Source organism: Urocitellus parryii, chromosome 6 (assembly GCF_045843805.1).
Source record: "Urocitellus parryii isolate mUroPar1 chromosome 6, mUroPar1.hap1, whole genome shotgun sequence".
NCBI lineage: Eukaryota > Metazoa > Chordata > Mammalia > Rodentia > Sciuridae > Urocitellus > Urocitellus parryii.
The window spans coordinates 81,579,115-81,601,071 of record NC_135536.1 but is presented as its reverse complement, the minus strand read 5'-3'; the positions used below and the strand labels follow the sequence as shown (position 1 = coordinate 81,601,071).

The 21,957-nt window shown below is 42.0% G+C and overlaps 1 protein-coding gene across 1 annotated transcript in view; it reads left to right on the top strand.

The window, feature by feature from the left end:
- The window catches only part of Ryr3 (ryanodine receptor 3), a 364,780-nt gene that overhangs the window by 285,950 nt on the left and 56,873 nt on the right, over positions 1-21,957 (top strand). The window contains exons 65-67 of the mRNA XM_026390365.2: positions 4,732-4,862; positions 9,980-10,300; positions 12,889-13,129. Of these exons, the coding sequence (XP_026246150.2) occupies positions 4,732-4,862; positions 9,980-10,300; positions 12,889-13,129 (693 nt within the window). The remainder of the gene's footprint in view (positions 1-4,731; positions 4,863-9,979; positions 10,301-12,888; positions 13,130-21,957) is intronic.

Sequence of the window (21,957 nt, the reverse complement as noted above, 5' to 3'; positions counted from 1 at the left end):
GTGAGATTTTTAGATACAACATTTCAGAGAAGGTAAAGGCTTTTGTGCATTGAATCTTGCTGGATATTGGTGTTCTTTAATATGGAGATTCTTCAATTACTTTAAAAGAGTATTTGGTGACAGTTTGCTGAAAAAACTAAGTTCAGAACATGATTATACTGAATCATTTAACCCCAGTGTTATTTTGAATTAAAACTGTTTTCTCCATCACACTTTAAAGATATTTGTTCCTTCCATTGGGCCTAGCTCTCTCTGACCAATTATTTCTGATTGGACATAATACATATTCCCTATACCCCTAAGGTTACTAATACTCTTAGACTATCTCCCCCCACCCACCACGACCACTGTTTTCTATGTCTCTGCTATATGTTAGCATTCTCTGAAATATACATGATACAACTTTCAAAACTGGAAAACGCCATGTGTATAAGACATTATTGTGGTAATGACTTGTCCTAGCCTATGTTCCTAACAATAGACATTTGACAAATCCATTTTCATCAAGATTCATGGGAATAAAATTGAGAGTTTGAGAAGGAAAGCCTGCTACTTGATAAGTTAGTAAGTAATAAATACTGAAATACGAATTGAACCCTCTTCAATCTTTCACCATTGATCAAGTACCTAGTATGTGAAAAATATTATGCTAGGTAATAAGAACTGGAGAAAAAACAAAGGAGAGTTTCCTCATCCAGTGATAAACTTAAAGTATATGTTTGAATTGCTGTGGGCAGTCTTGGCAGCCCCTGCCCAGTTTGGAAGCTCAACCCATTCCACACTGCCCCCTGGGGGGGGGCACTAATAACCTAAGAAGCATTGTAAGAGCGGGCCTAGCTTAGTGCCTGGGGGCTGAGGCTATTCACTCTGGTATTTCACTGCTAGGAACATTAATTGGCAGATTTCTGGGCTTTACTTTTACCACAGCTAAGGCTACGAGAACTGTTGTGTATCTGAGAACTGTTGTGTATCTCTCTTGGCTGAGCAGCTAATTAGCATCATTGTGTGCTCCGGACTAGAAAATGCCCTTTTGAGCAACATGGTGAGACTCAGATTTGTCAGTAATTAATATCAGAGAGGACAGGGCCATGTCCCTGTCAGTGTAGCACTGGAGAACTGAGACTTACCAGCTGTCCTCTGCCCCCAAAGCTTGCTTTCTTGGCTAACTAACTTTCCAAAAACCTACTTTCATGACTTTAATCTTGGTGAGAGAAAAACAAGAATGGGTCAATTTGGCACCAAGGCAATTCAGGACAGACTGTTTCCTTTGCCTGTCTCCCTGTGCCAAATAAAATTTGCTGTCAGATTACCCTTGTCATCCCTGATTCCCTGCTAGACTTTCTCTCCTCAGTGCTCTGTGTGGCACAACTCAAATGTGTCTATTTCTCTATCACAATGAAGTTTGGGGTTGAATCTAACCTTTTGGTTAGTCCATAAGGTTGTGGGGGGGTTATTGGGTTTTTTTGTTTGTTTGTTTATTGGTAATGGTGGTACCAGGGATTGGACCCAGAGACACTTAACCACTGAGTCACATCCCCAGCCCTTTTTTGTATTTTTATTTAGAGACAGGGTCTCACTGAGTTACTTAGGCACTCCCTACATTGCTGGGGCTGGCTTTGAACTTGATCCTCCTGCCTCACTCAGCCTCCCCAATCACTGGGATTTCAGGCTTGCACCACCATGCCCAGCTAAGATAGTGGTTTGATCACATTTCTTTAAAGATCACTATAGAGTTTCCTTCACAAACCATGTCCTTATTTTCCCCTCCTCCTCAAAGGCAAAACCAAAGAGAAGAAACACCCTTTTTCTCCCTGGCCACTGTGGTTGGTAAAAGCAGTGAAACTGTTACCTGAAAACATGGTCCCTGTGGATCCTCATACCAGATATATGGAGGCCCTCCCTGGCCTTAATAGTCATGGAAGGTATTGGCCATTCCGGTCTGAAGTTAAAATGGTACCCCTTTCACTCAGCAAAAGGAAAATGAGAAGGAAATATGGGGAAACAGGTCTGGGTTGTGACCTACTCAGAAGTGAACCCAGATCTCAGCAGCCTGCTCAGTCTCCTTCCCTACCCTCCTGGTTTAGTCAGCTTTGCCTTGCTATGACTGGAAGACTCAACAACTTAGAAAAGGAAACATTTATTTTGGCTCACAGTTTCAAAGATTCAGTGTATGGTCAGCTGAAGCCATAGCTCTGGGGTCCAGGGGAGGCAGAACATCATGGTAAAAGGACGTGGTGGAGAAAAGCAGCTCCGGACATGACAACCCAGAAGCAGAGCATGAGCTCCACTCACAGGGACAAAACTAAACCCCAGAGGCACGCCCCAATGATCTATTTCCTCCAATCACACCTCCCTGCCTAGAGTTACCACCCAGTTAATCCACTGAAGTGGATTAACCCACTGAATAAATCACAACTCTCATTAACTGATCATTTCATCTCTGATTGCGTTTTTGCATTTGGCTCCCACATGAGCTTTTCGGGGCCACCACCTATCCCATCTCTGACATGCCTCTAGGAAAAACCAGGGCAGCAGTGATATGCAGGGCACAGTAGGAGCTGCATGGTACAAGGGTATTGTTCTGCTCCTGGAGCAGACACGGGTAGGATTTCAACAGTGCAACATTTACCAAAAGGTCAAGGCTGTGCCATTTCCTAGGAAGTTACAGCCTGACTGAAGACCAGTCAATCCACTGTTGCTCCTTAGGGACTGATTTGAAAGTTATCAAGTACTCAAATGCTTCAAGGCCAAAGAAGTTGTCAGCTAGTTCCCTAAAAGTCAAATCTAAGAACATAAAGAATAAAATCATGTATGTCCATTTTTATTTTATAATTAAAAAGATCACTTTTAAAAAATAAATTTGGAAACTTGAAAACTGGATGGAATAAAATAAAAATTTTTAAAAAATTAAAAAAAAAAAAACCCTGGGTTTTCCAGAGAATACACAGCTTTCTGCAGTCAGCTATCTCTCCCTCCTTCAGTTTGCTAGTCCATCAGATTAGTCTTGCATCTCAAGCAGAGATGTATGTCCCCAGGCTTACAGATTCCGATTCTATCCCAGATGGTCTTGTCCGGTCATTTTGTTCAATACCAGTTAAGATCACGTTTTAATTCAACTCCAATATGTCTATTTCTCTGTTGTAATGAAATTTCAGGTTGCCTCTAATGCTTATGATTAGTCCATAAACCTGTTTTATTATCACATTTCGTCAGTGTTCTATACAAAACACAGATTCTATCTTTAGAGTGAAAAAGAACCACCTCGAGAACAAAGGTTAAGGTTAAGACTTATTCTTCAGTGAAAAAAATGTCTCTTTGTACCCCCATAGGAAATGCTTATTATCTGCTCTCAGCAGATCTATGCTTTTGACGTTCTGGCCTCTTGGTGCTGCGGAAGTAGTTGGCTCTTGTCACAGTGAGGAGTAATTAACATAAAGTCTTGGGCACAGGTCCCACTGGGGATCTGAAGGGAGCCCTGAGGGTTGAAAGCATTTCTATTTCCACAGAATTGCAGTATTGGGGTAAGCACTGGCCCTTGGCTCCAAGTGCACCCCTTGAGCTGGCAGATGTCTCCATGGTGGTCCTATGATATCCTCTAAGGAGCAGGGACTGAACTGGTAGATGTCCATCTAGTTGGCATCAGTGCTCAAAGTGTGATGATCAGTCACAGATAAAAAACAAAATGAGGTGGGAGATGGGCTTCGATGCTGAATCTTCATTTTAGATCTACTGTCTACATTTCCAGTCATTATTGTGGTCCAACAGAGGTCCCACATTAATGATTTACTTAAAAATAAATGTCCTCTTTATTAGAAATTGACATCACATGTAACTTATAAGATAGTCATAGATGCTCTGGATGCCAGTCACCGTCTGAGAGGTGATGTTGATGGGTGGGAAACGGGTGACTCTGGTCTCTCATTCAACAAAAAGCAATAAATGTCAGCCCCCATACAGCAGCCCTTGACATGGCACTGGCACAGTATTATCTCACTAGCAGTTAGGCCCAGATCTGGGAAAGAGAAGTGCCCTTTCAGCCATAGCTCTGCTTTAACCAGCAGAGGCTTGATTCCCTGCATTTACACTTGCAGACTCAGTTACTCTGCAAGAAAGTGCAAGTCCCCTCGCTTGAAGAACTTGGAATCTGAACTTGGAATCCCAACCATTTTGCTTTTGTTTGCTTTCTTGTTAAAGACTTAAAGCCAGAGCTTATACATAGTTTGCACTGTAAAATTTGTGGAAGAGAAGAAGAGGAATAATAGCTATTAGATGTCTCTCCTCTAAATCTAGCAATATACCTCAGGGCCTATTGTTTCTATTGCAAGGCAGGTCTTTTATTTTGTGTCTTATTGTTTCTACTAGTGTTCATGGTCTCTATCTGTAGCAGAGAACAGATAAATTATACTGAAAATTTCAAAGCATTTTGAAAACAGGAAGGATAAATCTCAATTTGGACGCCAGCAGAACTTACTTTGAGGCGTTCTGGGATAGAGTAGCAAAGCTACACAACATATCACATCATCTTAGCCAGTTAAGAACTAGGTTCCAAGCAGAGTGACCATTGCAAACTGTTAGTGTCTGGAGAAAGATGGGGGCTGGGGAAAGGAAGAGTGCATGCAACCCGGACAACCCCTAGATGTCCAGTGAATTCATCTGTAGGGAAGGGGTCCACCAGTGCCTGGGGCCAGCTTGTGGGTGGCACCATTTCTAAATGGACTTCTGTGTTTACAGGCAACGTCCTGCCCTTGGAGAATGTCTGGCTTCACTGGCAGCTGCCATACCAGTGGCATTCCTGGAGCCCACCCTCAACCGTTATAATCCTCTCTCAGTCTTCAACACCAAAACCCCCAGGGAGAGGTCTAGTAAGTATCTTTTCACAGAGATCTCAATGTGTTCCATGTTCTGAGAGGAGAGTAACCAGGAAGGTGGCATAGGCAGGAGGCAACATCCCTGCAGCACTATTTTATATGGTCTGAGATGGGCCAGAAGGTTAGAGTAAGGGACTAAATTAGGGAACAAGTGAGCATGTGCAGGATTTTGTCATCATGAGGCTTTGGTTTCTTCTGTAAAATGAAGAAACTGTGTGGTTGATGTCCAAATCCTTCCATACTAAGACTTTGGGGTCTCTTGTCTGCCTTAGGTCTCATTTCTTCTCTGCACCTGGGGGTCTGATTACTTTTCTGCAGTTCTTCTTCCAGATGAGCACCAGAGGGACATATTCACACTAATTACCTGTGCTTTTAAGCATACTGACCACATATTCTCCATCTTCATGGAGGACAAGACATAAGAAAGTATCAGAAGGAATTGACATTATGCAAGAGAGAGAATTTAATTGCATCTCTGATGCACCAAGTTCTATAACAGGGATTGGCAAACTATGGCCACAGGGCAAATCTGGTCCCCAGCTATATTTGCAAATAAAGTTTTATTGGAACACAACCAGTAAATACTAGAACAAAAATCCTGGGCAGGTTCTAAGTCCTGTTTTGGAGGGTGAATGGAAGGGTCCTTCATACCTGGATTAATTGTGATTCTGCTTAAGGAAAATGGAATAGAAAAGAAAATCTTCAGTAGGAGTCTTTAACCTTGACTTAGAAGGAACTACAATGGTGAAACCTGAAGCAAATATTACCAGTAGACTTAATCAATTTTAAGAAAAGTGGGGGGGGGAATCGATAGTGAACCATTTTAAGTCAGAATCCATCCTATTCAGAACCAGAATTTTGTTAAAACATTGATGTATAGTACTAGTCAATGGCTGAACTTCACAGTGATTCCGTTTATTTCGAGTCCCTTTTCTTATATTTCCATGATGAGATCCTAAGGGAGGAGAGTTCTATGAGAGCAGGGACATGCCACACTTTTCTTTGTTCTTTTCTTTAAGTATGCAGAGTGCTGAGCTACAGCAGCTTCATCCCCACTTGCTTCTTGTTACCTCACATAAGAGAAGCACACTGCCCCCAGAAGTGATCACAGGACAAAATAAGGCTGCTAATAAAATTCTTTACTGAACTAGAATACAGTGGAGACTAGTGTTCTCAGAACAGGTGAAGAAACATTGCCAAGATGCCTCAGCGTTCCACAGTCCTATGTGAAATTTGTTAGCTAGCCTTTCCCCAGCCCCCTTACCTCATCTCACCCTCTCTCCCCTTTGACACTAGCAGAAAATTATTTCCAACCATGTTTTTCCTCTGCCCACTCATGATTCCAAATGAGTCACGGCTTGTTGCTAAAGCAGGACCTGAGCAGCAGAGCAGGCTTTAGAAAAGTTTTAAAAACGGCCGTAATATCTGCAGGCAAATGCCAGCCCAAGTGTTGCTTCTCAACTCCAAAGGATGCCGGGCCCAACTGTGACAGTTCTGAATATTTATACATCTATTCTACTCCAACCATAACTTGAGAAATAGTGGATCTCTGTCTCTGTCACCACTGTATAGAGCTGTATCTTGGGAAAAGGAGACATCTGCTCTGCTCTTCACTTCAAAGAGCATAGTAGTAGGGAAAAATGAGGAAACCTAGAATTGCTTTGGGAGGGAGGGGAATGCCTCTCTATCATTGCTCTCTTTCCCAAGGGCTATTGGGGGGGGGAATTATTTCTACTCATTTCATATGTCTTTTCACCAAGTTAATAAGACATATTTATAAATAAAAAATAAGCATCAATCATTGCTATACTCTAAAGGAAGAAAGGAGGCAAGATTTTGATTAGAGATGACAGAGTCTTTGATTCATCAGTGTGGACTCAATGCCTAAGTCCCCTGAGCCCATGTTTTTTTATCATTGGTTTAATTAGCAGAGTGAATGCTGACCATGTTCAGAGCTCTTGAAAAGTAACATTTGCATGAATATGTATTGTGGGATAACCAGGCTCACCTGAAAGATGGCATAGTTTGATAGGCGATAAGATAGATGTCATTCCTAACAAAGTGGGTGGCCTGAGGGATAAAGGAGGAAGACGGATGTCTAGGGTGACAGATGATGTGGTGTTTTAGAAATATGGTGTGAACTGATTGATCAGGCCTTCGGTCATTTGGACATCTCTATTAATTGACACTTCGTGCTTTCCCAACAGAGCTAATCATATTAGTACCTCTGATACCCTGTAAAATCCTGGATCATTTTCTTTTTCATCCCAAAATTAAAGTATATCAAGGAAAGGTTTTAATAATATTATATGTCAGTTATTCAGCACTGAATAGATTCTTTGTTATGTGTGGTAGTGGTCTATTAACCAGAAGGCTAGATTGAGAAATACATCCTGTCACTAGTCAGCTTACTTTTCTTCTGTACCCTGTTGGGTATAATCAACTACAGAAAAAAGAGGTGCAATTCCAGTGAACTCCATCTACTTGTAATGCAAAGAGATGGTATCCTGATGTTGTCTTCCTGAGGGAAGAGCTGCTGGGTGAAGAAAATGAACTTTGGAATCTAACCCAGTTTAAGAACTCTAACATGCATCAGAATCACTTGAAGGCTTGTTAAAGACTACTGAACCCTACTGCTTGTGTTTCTAATTCAGTAGACCTGGAGAGGGACCTAATCATCTGCATTTCTAATAAGTTTCCAGATGATGCTGCTGCTGCAGGAGGAGGGCCCCCACTTTGAGAACCATTGATCTAAATGAAAGGACATAGTGTTCTAATGATTCCCCCAATAGTCTTGTGGCTGATTCTAGTAGGACTCCACCAAGGCTGTTCTTCAGATGGTTACTCAGCAAGCAGAGTTCATTCAGTGGGCTTATTATGTGGCATTTGATGTATAAACACCTTCTGAATCACAAATGTTTATTCCACTCAAGGACCAATTACTGTAGGTATAAATAACTTGTAAAGGTCATTATGATGACTCCAGTTCACCAACCCCAAGCAAAAAGAAGGAAAAGAAGTGTCTATGATGATGTGTTATCTGTGTGACATTTAAACATACACACTAAGCCTTCTCATTTATAATCTTACAGCAAATAATTATAAGTTTCAGTTGCATCTGTGGCCATTGGCATTGTCTTGTGTGCAGAGCTTCAAGGCAGAAAGCTTAACTTCCATTTACCTATTCTGAAAAGATGTATAAAATTACTTTGTGAGGGTCTCCCCAGACTCCCATGCTGTTGTCAGTCAACACTGTTTTTATTGCTACAAGATGTAGGATAGACTTGTCCTCTGCAAATCACCCATATAATTCCCTTTTGGATATTACAGGAGTTCAGGGACCTTTGACTCTCCTGCTTTAAGTCTTTTTGAAGTGTCTGGATTCCTAAAACAGATTGGTCGACTCCTACATTCCAGGGCAAAGAGATCTTTAGCCTCACATGCACTGAAGGGCTATAGTGATAGCAACAAAGTCATCCCCAGGGAAAAGGCGATAGGACTTCAGTGGCCTGCTCAGCACAGAGGCTGCTGCTGGTCCATTGCTTTGCAACTGAACATCCTATCCCAACAGATGGCTTGTCTCAGCTGTAGAGTCTTTCTCTCCAACCTAGCCAACGAAACTCTGCGTTTCTGATCAATGAGAAATCAAGATAGTCCCTTTCAATTGGTCAGTGTTCCTAAAGACCACAGGATATGGTGTGGCCTCTTCTATGTGTTAACCCTTTAATTCCCATCGACCTAAAATCTAGAGAAGAGACTTCAGACTACTAGTAACCATAATAGCAAAGGGCCTTCAGACATATCTATTTCACTAGGCAAAATTTTATTTGAAGTATTCTGCTTTTTCTGTAGAAACTCATAATAACTTTGTATTTTGCTTCTAATATTAAAAATAAAAGGTGGGCACCTATAATTTCAGCTGCACAGGAGGCTGAGGCAAAAGGCCTCACATATTTGAGGCCAGCCTGGGTAACTTAGTGGGATCCTATCTCAAAATTAAAAAAAAAAAATTTAAAGGAATGGGGATATATCTTAGAGGTAGAGCATTTGCCTAGCATTATCCCTAGTATAACACACACACACAAAAATCAAAAATAATTTTCTAAAATCTTCCAGTGAAATTGATGTTACCAGAGAATGCCTCATATTTTTCTAGCTTCGTAGTACTCATGGCTCTTACCCAGAGCTTTCTGTACCTCTTCATTCAGAGATTTTGTTATCGTTCCACCTGTCAGGACCCTCAATATACTTCTAATCTTCCTCCTATCTTGCAGGAAGGAAGTTCTTTTATCTTAAGCGGAGCAGGACAGATATCCCCTGGCTTCTGTTTTCACTTTTTGAATCTGACCACCTTCCCTAGTTTGATGATGAACTATGTCTGTTTCTATTTCATTCCATCTGTCCTTATCCAAAGAAGTGACCTCAACCATTGAGAGTAAAGAAAAGATAAGACCAACTCACTATTCCATGTAAATAAGCCTTCAGAAGCAAAACAGCTTAAGCAATTGACAGGAATGCAGTGAAGTTACCAGAGGTCACTGATAGGTTCTATTGTAAAGCCAGAAATCAATGAAAGTGTGATTTTTTTTCCCTCCCAAATTTTACTTGGATGACAAATATTGTCTCTGGTCGTGATGAAGGAGTATTTGATTGGGGTGTGTCTAAATCATACAAATGCGATCCAGGTTATTGAATGAGGATTTGACAACTGATTGACGATTAGTTGCTGTTCTCATCTGACTCTGCCTTTCCTGCAGTAGATGCACTAGGATATATGAAGTCTGAGGCAGACAGGCCAGGAAGAAGAAGCCAGAAAACTGGCCTTATCACAGAGATATCTTCTAAACCTTCTCAGCTGTTTTTCTTTAGCCATCTGTTTAGGTGTTGTCACCTCAACATGGCATCTAGGAAAGTAGCCTCTGGGAGCTGCAGTCTGTACATAGACAGCTGAGAGACTAAAGCTGTGCCACATGCAACCTCACTCCTCAGAGGCTCCCGGGTGGAAATTTATATCTAAAGACCTAAAGAAGGGTGGGCAATGGGAGAGAAGGCTGTGCCCATTGTGCTTTTGAATTACTGTGCCTTTCTTCTTCTTGTGCCCTCTCGGTCAGTTCTGGGGATGCCAGACACTGTGGAAGAGATGTGTCCCGACATCCCTCAGCTGGAAGGCCTGATGAAGGAAATCAATGACCTGGCCGAATCAGGGGCCCGGTACACAGAAATGCCCCATGTCATCGAGGTGATCTTGCCCATGCTGTGCAACTACCTGTCCTATTGGTGGGAGCGGGGGCCTGAGAACCTGCCCCCCAGCACAGGGCCTTGCTGCACCAAGGTGACCTCTGAACACCTCAGTCTCATCCTGGGCAACATCCTAAAAATCATCAACAATAACCTGGGGATCGACGAGGCCTCCTGGATGAAGCGCATTGCAGGTACCCATCTCTTTTCTCCCTAGCCCCTGACCCAAGAACCAAGTAGCTGGATGCTCTTTTCATCTCTTTTGTTAATACCCAGATGGTTTAGAATAAGCTATATTCCATCTTTAAAATTCCCACCTCCCAGTTGCTTAACAGTAAACAGAATCAACATGTGCCCCTGAAGAGCTTCCTGAAACCAATGCTATTGCCCCACTCATTGGCTAATTGAGCCCCCTCAAATCTCCAGGAAGCCCTTCTTGATAAACTCCACTCTAATAATCATAGCTTTATTTGCTTTTGGTACTTAAGAACCCCATTTTCTCTTACAGTCATAATTGTCCATTGGTTTTTTTGATAAGTGATCTTGTGTGCTCTCCACACTCATAAAACTCCTATCTGGACTGCACTGAAGGTCCTTAATGTCACTCTGCATTTCACTTTATGCTTTCTAAGATCTTCCTTAATGTAGGTTGTAGTAGCAGCAGCCCTATTTTATTTTATTGGTTTTTCCTATTTTTATTTGGGTCCCTGTATAATTTCTTACATGTAATAGGCTCTTAGTGCAGGCTTTTAGCCAATTTTCTGTTCTTGAAGCAACCTCCCAAAATAAAAAAATTAGAAAGTGAATTTACTTTCTACAGTACAGAAACCATGACTATCAATGTCCTGTGTCAAACTAGAGAATGAGGAGGTAGACGCTAAGGCAAAGACATTGTGTTTGATGGACCTACAGTGTGGATACTGCCACCCATCAGCACCAGCCTCCCTCTATAATATCCCACACCATGAAATAGTATGGCTATGGGGAAGGAGGGGCAGTGCTGGAAGTGGTATTGGCCAAATTAGATTGTTACATTGTGTGCATGTGTGAATATCTAGCAACAAATTCCATTATTATGTACAGCTATACTGCACCAATAAAAAATTGTGTGGGGGGGGGGGGAAACATATAGCATTTAACAAACAGCTAAGTTAAAGGGAACTGCTAGCTCAACATGAGATAAATGACCTTTCTGGACAAATGAATAGATAGACTTCTGCAAGACCAAGGAATAAAATTCACTTCCTCCTTCCTGTCCCAGAAATGCACTGAGATTGAAATTATAAACATTTTGCACATTGATGGCTCCTAGATAATGTAGGCTTCTGTGGACATGAACAAGTAGAGCAGGAGTTCACTAATGACCCACTAGCTTTAAAGTATTGTTAACCATAAAGTAATTTCTTGATGACCTCTAGTCCAAACATCTGAATTAAGGGAAGGGAATGCAGGAAATTAAAGAACCTACCCCCTTACCTCCATAGAGGTGCTAAGGGAAAAGTAGCACTACGTGAGGGGCACTGATGGGCATTGAACTTTAGCCTGTTATTTATTCCACAGGCAAAACCAGATCTCAGGGCACTGAGTTCTTAGGGATTCAACAAAATACATTTTAATAGTGACCTCAGTCACCTATACTGGTATGGCCATTCGGATTTCAGGTCTAAACCAGAGCTGCAGCTCGGCAAGGGCTAAGCAGTCAAAATTTCTCAGTTAATGCATCTTATGGAAAGTCCCTCAACCTTCCCTTCCTAAAACTGTCTTTCTTATAAAAGAAAAATATCAGATTAAAAAGAAAAGGTTTTGAAACATAGATGGCTTCCAATCAAAATGGCCTAAGCTAAATAACCTTTGAAATATACATTTGAATGTGCATTGTCAGTGGTTCAGGACTCTTATTCATTTTATTTAACTTTTTTCTCTGATTTTCATCTTCAAAATATTCTATATCCTTGGTCTAGTAGTATAATCGATGTCAAATCAATAGAATATAAGAAAAAGCTCATTTTTAACTGTAATTAACAGTACTGCCTCCCTCCAGGCCCAGAAAGGCCTTCAGGCAGTAGGTAGAACCACAGCTCTCAAGTACTAACGGCTAAGAACTGAGGTTGGTTGGTTGTGCTTTTAATGGATTTTTCTATAAAGTAACCAGAATATGTGTGTGTGTGTGTGTGTGTATACACACTTATATATATGCATATTAATACACATAAATTAAGGTTGATTTTTAGAATAGTTTAGCTTTTAACTGACACATAATAATTGTCCATATTATAGGGTGCAGTATGCCATTTCAGTACATGTATGCAGTGTGTGATGATAACATCAAGGTAATTGGCATATCCATCACCTCAACAGAAGACATGTATTTGCTGCCTAGACTTGGCTCAGCATAGTACTGGTTCTTATTAACTAAAGTCTTCCTTCTGGGACTGCAGGTATAGCTAGTGGCCCACCCCAACATGAACCTACTGTGAAATGATGCAAGTGAGTCTGTTAGGATGAGCAGGGAGGAATGGCAGAGACTGTGTACATGTGAGTTGCAGGTGGCAGCATCTCCAAGGCTAGGAGGAACAGTGCAGGGTAGAACCTGCTTCTGCAGCAACCCTGGCCTCTCTACCCTCCCAGTGGATTTATGAGAGGCAAGTCCTGAGATCAAGACTAAGGGAGGAACAAGAGGCAGGCACCATCCTGTGGCAGTGGTTTCCCTGATTTTCTGATTCTCATCAACTGTCCGTTATTGTAATACCTGAACTGAGGAGGTGGTTCTTTGTAAATGCAGTGTTCGCCCAGCCCATCATCAGCAAAGCCAGGCCTGACCTGCTGAGAAGCCACTTCATCCCAACTCTGGAGAAGTTAAAGAAGAAGGCGGTCAAGACGGTGCAGGAGGAGGAGCAGCTGAAAGCCGATGGCAAAGGGGACACACAGGAGGCAGAGCTGCTCATCCTGGACGAGTTTGCAGTCCTCTGCAGAGATCTCTATGCCTTTTACCCCATGCTCATCCGCTATGTGGACAACAACAGGTATGGGGGAGACCTCTGAAAGCCCACCTGCCCCTCTCCAAGGTCAATCTAGGCCACAGAATGGGAATAGGATGGACAATGGTGTTGGATTATGTTGATGGTGAGATGCACGGAGGTCACAGCGGCTACCACCCGTCCTCCCACAGTAGTCTTTGTTGCAGGACCTCTGGGCAGTGCTTTTCTTGACAGTGATTCTGTATGGATTGAGGCACACATGCTCACAGGCTGCCATGGGTTGAGGGAGCTGGTAAATAAGTGTCATCAGGACCCACTTCTGCCCCTCTGCTGACATGCACACATTCAGATTCAGGTATTACTTGATTGTGTGTCAAGCACTGTTCTAAGCATTGGGGTCAGGAGTGAACAAAACAGACAAGCTCTCTGGACTAAGGAGCTTTCCTTCTGGGAGTAGAGGAGCACAGACAATAAGCAAAATACATAAATAAATTACATAAAGGAGGGTAAGGGGAATTAGGAGTGCCATGGTAGGGTACAGTGTCAGTTTTTTAAAATAGAATATTACTGAGAAAACAACACATGAGAAAAGACCTGAAGGAAGTGAATGTGGGAGTCATAAAGGTTTGGTGTAAGGGTGTTGCAGGAAGAGGGACCATGGGGTACAAGTCCTAAGGACGGTGCATGCTGAGAGGGTTGGGGCATTCCAGGGAGGCTTGGGGCATGCCAGGGAGGCCAGGTCAGCTGGAATGAGGGGTGAGAGAACAGTGGGGGATGTAGGGGAGGCAACATGGCCAATGAGTGCAGGGCCTTGGAGGCCACTGTGAGGACTCTGGCTTTTACTCTAGAGAGATAAGGCAGTGGAGGTTTCTAGCAAATATGATTTGATCTGACTCTTGGAGCACTATACCAAGGGGAAGGACAAATAGGTAAATGAAAGATGAATTGGGGGACTCACAGTGAGCCAGTCAAGAGCTGATGGTGATCTAGAGACAGAAAGCAGATGAGCTGTGCCAGGGGCTGAGCAGAAGGGAGGGATGAGGAGTGACTGGTTCATAGGCTTGGGTTTCCTTTTGGGATGATGAATATGTTCTCAAACTAGAGAGTGATAGTGTTTGCACAACACTGTAAAGGTACTAAATGTTTCTAATGACAAATTTTATGTTGTATGTAGTTTACCACAGGTTTTTTGTTTTGTTTTACGTTGATAGTGGCCAAAGCCAGGTTGAGAACAGTAAAGGCCGACAAAAGTTGTCAGATTCTGGATCTATTTTGCAGGCAGAGCCCTAGGGATATCCAGATTTGGAATAAAGGAAAGTCGTACATGTTTCTAGAGAGTGTTAGCCTGACCAATGTGGTGGCATTTGCCTGTAATTCCAGCAACTCCAGAGGCTGCAGCAGGAGAACCAGTTTGAGGCCATTCTCGGCAACTTAGACTCTGTCTCAAAATAAAAAATAAAAAAGGGCTGAGGCTGAAGCTTGGTGGCAAAGTGCTCCTGCGTTCAATCCCCAGTACAAGAAGAAGAAGAAGAAAGCTAGCTTTTTTATTTTTTTTTTTTTTTTGAGTAGTTAAATATATGAGTCCAGAGTTCAGTAGGGAGATGTGGAGTAGATACAAATTTTGGAAGTCATCAACTTTGATAATACATAATTCAGTCTTTAAGGACTATGAGACTAGCAGAGATAAATGTGAAGGATTGAAGGAGAGCGACAAGAGTTCCTAGGACTGAACCTTCGTGTCCCCCAACATTGAATTCAAGCAGAAAAAGAGGAAGCGGCGAATAAGACTGCAAAAGAGAGCAACCAATAGCACAGCAGGACAAACAATAAAATATAGTATCCTAAGGGCCAGCTACCTAAAGGGATTCTAGGAGTAGAGAATAAACCCATGCATCAAATGTTGCTGATAATGAGAACTGAGACTAGGGTATTGGATCACGTAAGAAAAATAATTTCTAAAGCAATGCCTTTAAGCAGGCAAGGGGTCAGCCTTCCGTGGTTCATCCACAGCACCAGGCAGGAGAACTGCTGGCAGAGATGTGTATACATCTACCTATCCAGATAGATTGGTAGGTACATACATGCACAGCTTGCTTGCTTTAGATGGGGGGTTGTGGGGGTCCTTTTCTGACTGCTTCTGTTTTCTCAGTGAAGTAGGAAGCAAGATCATCAGCTGGGAGTGAAGGTAGGGAAAAGGCAGTTGCTAGGGAGAGTGGAAGAGGAAATGAACCAGAGAAATGCAATATGATTATCAGGCAGCATTTAGGGCTCTGCTCAGATCTGCATTATGAATTTAAAGTGAGGCCCTTCAGCAGGTGGTCTTCTCCAGTCACGTTCAGCTGCAGCATAAAGGCCCAGAGTAGGAAGAGAGCTGTATTTAACCAGAGTAGGGGTTTTGCAAAATGAATATGACAAAAATGGGTTAGGGCATTGAGGGTATATGTAGGAGGGTAATTATAAATATTGACCTTGTTTTTTTGATATGTATGAATTATACATATTAGTGGGGTTCAGCATGGTATTTCAACATGTGTATTCAGCATACACCGGTCAGATCCAGCCCCTCTTTATCCGTCTTCCCCCTCTCTATCCTTCCCAACCTCTGTTATCACTCTTCTCTATTAATGACCATGGAGTTTAAGCTGGATGAGGAGGACATAGGAAGCTAATGTCCTTGAATAGGCAAAGGATCAAAAACTTGTAGGTCTCAGTAGCATCAAAGGATTGTTGGAGTCTGGGCATGGATAGAAGATGGTGATCACAGAGTGCAATGCATGAAAGCATGATTATGGGGTTGGGAGGTGAGTTATTGATAATGACTATGTGGTTGATATGAGGCATGTAGAGAATAGCATCCTAGAGAAGAAAACAATACCCGAACAGCCATGGTGTCGAGAGATCATGAACACACATAATTCTCATATAATGAGAACTGAGACTGGTGACATGTTAGGGGAAATATCAGTGAGACTGGAGCTAAACATAGGGATAATAACTGGGATTAGTGAAAAATTTTGTATAGCTCTGATTCAAAACTGAGAGAGACCATGGTGTATGTCTCTGTCCTAATGTGGGTATCATTTAGAAAGGAGAAGGAATATATATTTATATATATACACACACACACATACATACACACACTTATATAATGTATATTAAAATATATAAATATAAATAATGAGCTTACTAGAACCTACTGCTCCCTTTCCTTAAAACCTGTTCCCCACCTTAAGTGCTTCTAGATGGTTACCCAAAATCCCCCTCTCTCCCTGAAGCTTCACCCCTTCACACTGGATCCATGCATCCCTCCTTTTCTCTCATCAGTCACTTCCCTGGGGTTGGGGTCAGATGCTCACTCTGTACAGGGCTGCATGTCCCAGCTCATCATCATCCCACCTGTTCCACAGACTTCAAAGGTTGAAGGACTCCAGAGTCATAATTAAACAAGTTAATTCATGTAATACCAGACATTTTCTACGTAATTCACTCCTTCCACAATCTCAGTATGTTCATTTGGCATATGAAATTTAATTGAGCCATTATGAACAATTATTATGAACTATTATTTCAGAAATATGAAGGCTTGCAAGACTGTAAAATTATAATAAAGAGTATTGACAGCATGAGCACATACATTTTCATCAAATCTTAGGATAGGAAATTTAAAACCCTTATCCTTTGATGTTTTCTTGTTTGTCTGTTTTCCTAAAACTGAATGTATATCATTTTTCCACAGTGGTTCTCCATTTCTTCATTACCAGCTGGGTGTCCAACTATCTAAATTAAATCTGACACAAATACCCAGAATTAGTGCAGACCCTACAGTTCAAAGGCTCAACCCCACAATACCATACCACTTCAGATACCAGCCACAAATGGGGTGCTGAGGCTACCCACACTTCTGCGTTGAATAAAAATACAGGAGCTCCCCTGGCATCCTCCTCACACTGACATAACACTCAGGAAAGCACTTTAAGATGATTACCAGTTTATTAGAAAGAATACAACTTGAGAACATCCAAATGGAAGAGACACAAAGGGAAATGTATGGACATGGTTTATATAAACACACACACACACACACACACACACACACACACACCACATCCTCTTGAAGTTTAAAGTCCTAAGATATAAATTTGGGGATGCTTAATTTTAAGATACCCATTATAGGGGGCTGGGGTTGTGGCTCAGTGGTATAGTCGCTTGCCTAGTAATGCATGAGGCACTGGGTTCGATATTCAGCACCATGTAAAAAAATAAATAAATAAAGATACCCATTATAGACATTGAAGGGATGCAGGAATATTTGAGAGAATATTATTGACTTTTTGAGTTGTATCCCATTCTGCCATGGGAAGTAGATAGGTCTGGTTATACTTATTTTATAAGGCAGATTGTACTTATTTAAAATAGTCTACATGAGATTACTTATATTTAGCATGTTCAAAGTAAATATCTTACACTCACATACATACTTTCCCTCCCCCTCTCATTCATACATATACATAAATACATATAAATATATGTGTGTGCGTTTATATATATTATCCCCCTCACATATCTATAGAAATTCACACTTTCACAAAAGAAACCCTGCTTTGAGGGTCATGTTTTTTTATCATTTCTGGTAACATAATTATGTTAGCAGTTTAAAGAAGAAATCTGATAGGGTTTGAGGTGAAAACAGAAAAGTGGAGTAAGGTTGCTCCTGAAATAGCTCTTTAATTGGATTTGTCACCATTGACAATCAAGACAGAGTATGTTCTACTTGCACAGTGTTTGGCAGTTGCTAAAAATGGCAATGTCAGAGAGTCTTTGAGATCATCATTAATTCATTCATCCCCACTCTTAAACCTGCTCTTCTCTGAGTATAACAGCCACACGAGTGTTGCTTAGAAATCCCTTTACCTCCTTCAAGTCCTTCTTCCAAAAGAATTAGTTGACTTGCAATGATGCAACTGTGGTATTGGCAGGGAGAGTACAGTCACCTTGTGTTACCTCCGGCTGGATGGATAAGCACCCCTTCCTTTTCCTAGCAGAGGATTTCCTGCCTGTTTGTCCACCATGGTTAATGGAGGGAAATAGAGGACAGAAGACACCCTTTCTCTGCATGCAGTCACATTCCAGGCTTAAACAGTCCAAACCATCTTGAGCTCAATCTTTAACTTCTACCCGTTGGTTCTAACTTTGCTCTCTAAAGCCATACAAAATTCATCTTTCTTTTCTTTTCCTCCCTACCCCTGATTTCCCTCCCATATCAAACTTTTGTATTTCCTTAGCCCTGTCCGACAATGTTGGAAGTTTCTTTGGTATCTGGAACACTCCTCTTAAGAGAAGCTGCTTTGACTGGTCAGTGGTCAGCCTAAATCTGACTAGAAATGAGTAGGAACTCTAGGCATCGTGGAAGGAGAGCCAGTAAATCAGCTCTTCATCTCGTTCTACCAGGAGATGCAAGTCAAGCCAGAATACTCAAGTCTCTCTGTAAGAGCAACAGTTTTCTAGCCTCCTTTCCTGGAATCAGAAACATTCAAAACTTAGAGCTAAATGAACTATAGTGTGATTTTCTGAGAAACACCCTCCCACCCCCAAGCTGTCAAAGGAAAACAAAACAGAAAGAAGTTTTGAAAGTAGGCAGAGAAAAGCTCTGAGCTTCAAGTCAGTCAACATGACCCAAGAATGCAGGAACCTGGCTTTGCTTTCTTTCAAAAGTTGTTAACTTGTCTTCTTTGAAAATGCAAGTCTAAGTCACCTTACTCTTGCCATCACCCAAGATTCTACTGTGTTGGGGAGGGGGGGTGGAGGAGTTACTGGGGATTGAACCCAGGAGAACTTGACCTCTGAGCCACTTCCCTATTCCTATTTTGTATTTGATTTAGAGACTGCGTTGCTTAGCACCTCACCATTGCTGAGGCTGGCTTTGAACTCACGATCCTCCTGTCTCAGCCTCCTGAGCCACTGGAATTACAGGCATGTGCCACCGCTCCTGGCTCAAGATTATGTATGTCTTTTTTTAGTTGCAGTTGGACACAATACCTTTATTTATTTTTATGTGGTACTGAGGATCAAACCCAGGGCCTCACACTTGCCAGGCAAATGCTCTACCACTGAGCCCCAGCCCCAGCCCCAAGATTACATTCTTAATGCTTGTTAAAATGCTCAGTTATCTCAGCTACTTTGGTTGTTTCTGTCATCACCTATGTTTGGCAGATTCCCAGGCCATTACCTCCAAAGCCAGGTTTCTTCTCCGCCAACAACCTCGCATTTTCCAACTGCCTTTGGCAGCAAGCAGTGCAGATGATAAAAGCGAATCACAGAGTATCTCCAAAAGGACCAAGTGCCTAGATTTGACACAGATGGTGAATCCTCTGGAAGACTGGGAGCAGGGAGGAGAGGAGCCTCTCTTGGGGGCAGACTAAAGATGAGGGTGAGGTGGGGTCAGGATCTTCTGTTCTCCTGTCAACAGCATCTTGGGCTGGCTTCAGGCCAGGTGCAGAGGATCTATGTGCCTGGTGGAGAACTTTTAATAAGATGTTCTTTACACTCGACACTCTGGACATGAAAGAACTTCACTAGAAAAAAAAAAAGAATAGAAGAAGGCTGGTGAAAACAAAGTTTTTTTCATCTGAAACTTCATCCCCACAGGAAGGCAAAGAGGACAATATACTCTTCTTTTTCCCACCAGGAAACATTACCTAAGTTTTGTTCTTGGAGCTCTTGCTTCCTGACACTCCTGTAGGCTGTACTTTTCCTTGTCAGGATAGGATGTGACCCTCACCTCTTCGTACTCAGCCATAATACAGACCTACAAAGCTCATTAAAACCCAAACACCAAAGAATGAACAGCTGGCACTTCTGATAAAACTAGACACTTGACCCAGAAAGAGCACTCCTGAAAAATCAGTGCGGAAGAAATCAAAACGCATTATCAATCTCAAGCCTCAAGTCTGAATTGAATTTGACTGCTAGTAATGGAGACGTGACTCTAGTGGCTTAAATAGATGAGAAGTTTGATCTCATATATAAAAGAAGTCCAAAGATAGCCATTCGAAGGCCAGTGGGGTTATTCGTCATCACAGAGCCTCACTCTGTGGTCTCTACATCCTTAACACTGACTTCCTTCTCCAAAGTTACCTTATGGTATAATACACCAATTAGAGCTCCAGCCATCATATTTTCATCCCAAAGTATGAAAGCAATAGGGAAGAGGCAAAAAGACACCTTCTACTATGTAATTCCTTTTTAGAAAGATTTCTCAGGAGGCTCACTGGAAAACTTCCACTTTGATCTCATTGATTGGAGCTTAGTTACCTGGGCATCTCTCAAGGGAGGCTAAGTAAACGATCTTTAGAAGTGAGTTTTTTAGGCCGGACACAGTGGCCTACTCCAATAATCCCAGCAGCTCTGGAGAATCGTGAGTTCAAAGCCAGCCTCAGCAATGGTGAGGTACTAAGGAATTCAGTGAGACCCTGTCTCTAAATAAAATACAAAATAGAGCTGGGGACATGGCTCAGTGGCCAAGTGCCCCTGAGTTTAATTCCTGGTACCCACCCCCGGCAAAAATAAATAAATAAATAAATGCAAAAAGGGGCTGGGGATATGGCTCAGTGGTTAAGCACCCCTGGTTCAATTCCTGGTACAAAAAAAAAAAAAAATGTTTTCCCTTTTACCCTAACCTTGTGCTGCCCCTGAATGGGCAGGAAATGTGAACTACCCAGGCAATTCAGTCTGTCCCCAGGGTTTAGGGAAGGCAATTGGGTTTTTGTTGTTTTTGTTTGTTGTTTTGTCACCCAGGGCCTCATGCATGCTAAGTAAGCTGTCTACCACCAAGGTACAGCTCTGTGCCCCTCCCCCACACACACTTTAAAAAAATTTTTTTTGACCCAGGGTCTCCCTAAGCTACCCAGGCTGGCCTCAAACTTGGAATCCTCCTGTCTCAGCCTCCCAAGGAACTGGGAGGGAATTTGCTGTTGGTAGCTGTTACCCTGAATAGGACAAGAGGCATCAGATTGTTCATGTCCTTTGGGAGAGTCAAATATTTCTTTAATCTAAGAAAGACAATAAACAATTTAACTCCAGTGAGTGACAATGCGATATTGTAATACAATGTGTTTGGTCTTCATCCCTAAAACCTAAAACTCTTAGATTTTTCTGAGCAATTAGAGTGGAATGTCTTTCATCATTCATATGCCTCTTTCAATTGAGTTTATGGTAATAGGTGACTCTGGGAAGGAGAGGGCTGGTTACTAGAGAAATTAACCATGTGATTAGATGACTGAACTTTCAGCTCCATCTGTGTCCCCTGACCTCCAGAGAGGGAAAGGGGCTGGCGATTGAGTTAACAAAGACAAGTGGTATGACCCATCATACCCATGTAACTGAGCCTCCATAAAAACTCCAAACTGTGGGGCTTAGAGGCATTCTGTGTGGTGGAATTCATGGAAATGCTTGAGGATGGTGCACTTGGATGGAGGCTTGGAAGCTCCTTATCCCTTCCCTGCATCTTGCTCTATGCATCTCTTCCATTGGGCTATTCCTAGATTGCATATTTTATAATAAATTAATAGTAAAGTGATTTCCTGAGTTCTGTGAGCTGTTCTTGCAAATTATTGAACCTAAAGAGGAAGCCATCAGACCCCCTGATTTACAGCCTTGGTCAACCTGAGACTTGGGACTGGTGTTTGAAGTTGAAGCCATTTTGTGGGACTGGGACTTGCGCCTGTGGTGTCTGTGATAACTCCAAGTAGTAAATGTCATTGAATTGTAGGATGCCTAATTGGCATGTGGATCATCAGAGAATTGCATAATGAGGAGGAGGTCACATATCTGGTGTAAGAAATGTTATGGAGAGAAAAATGTTATGTTTTCCCTTT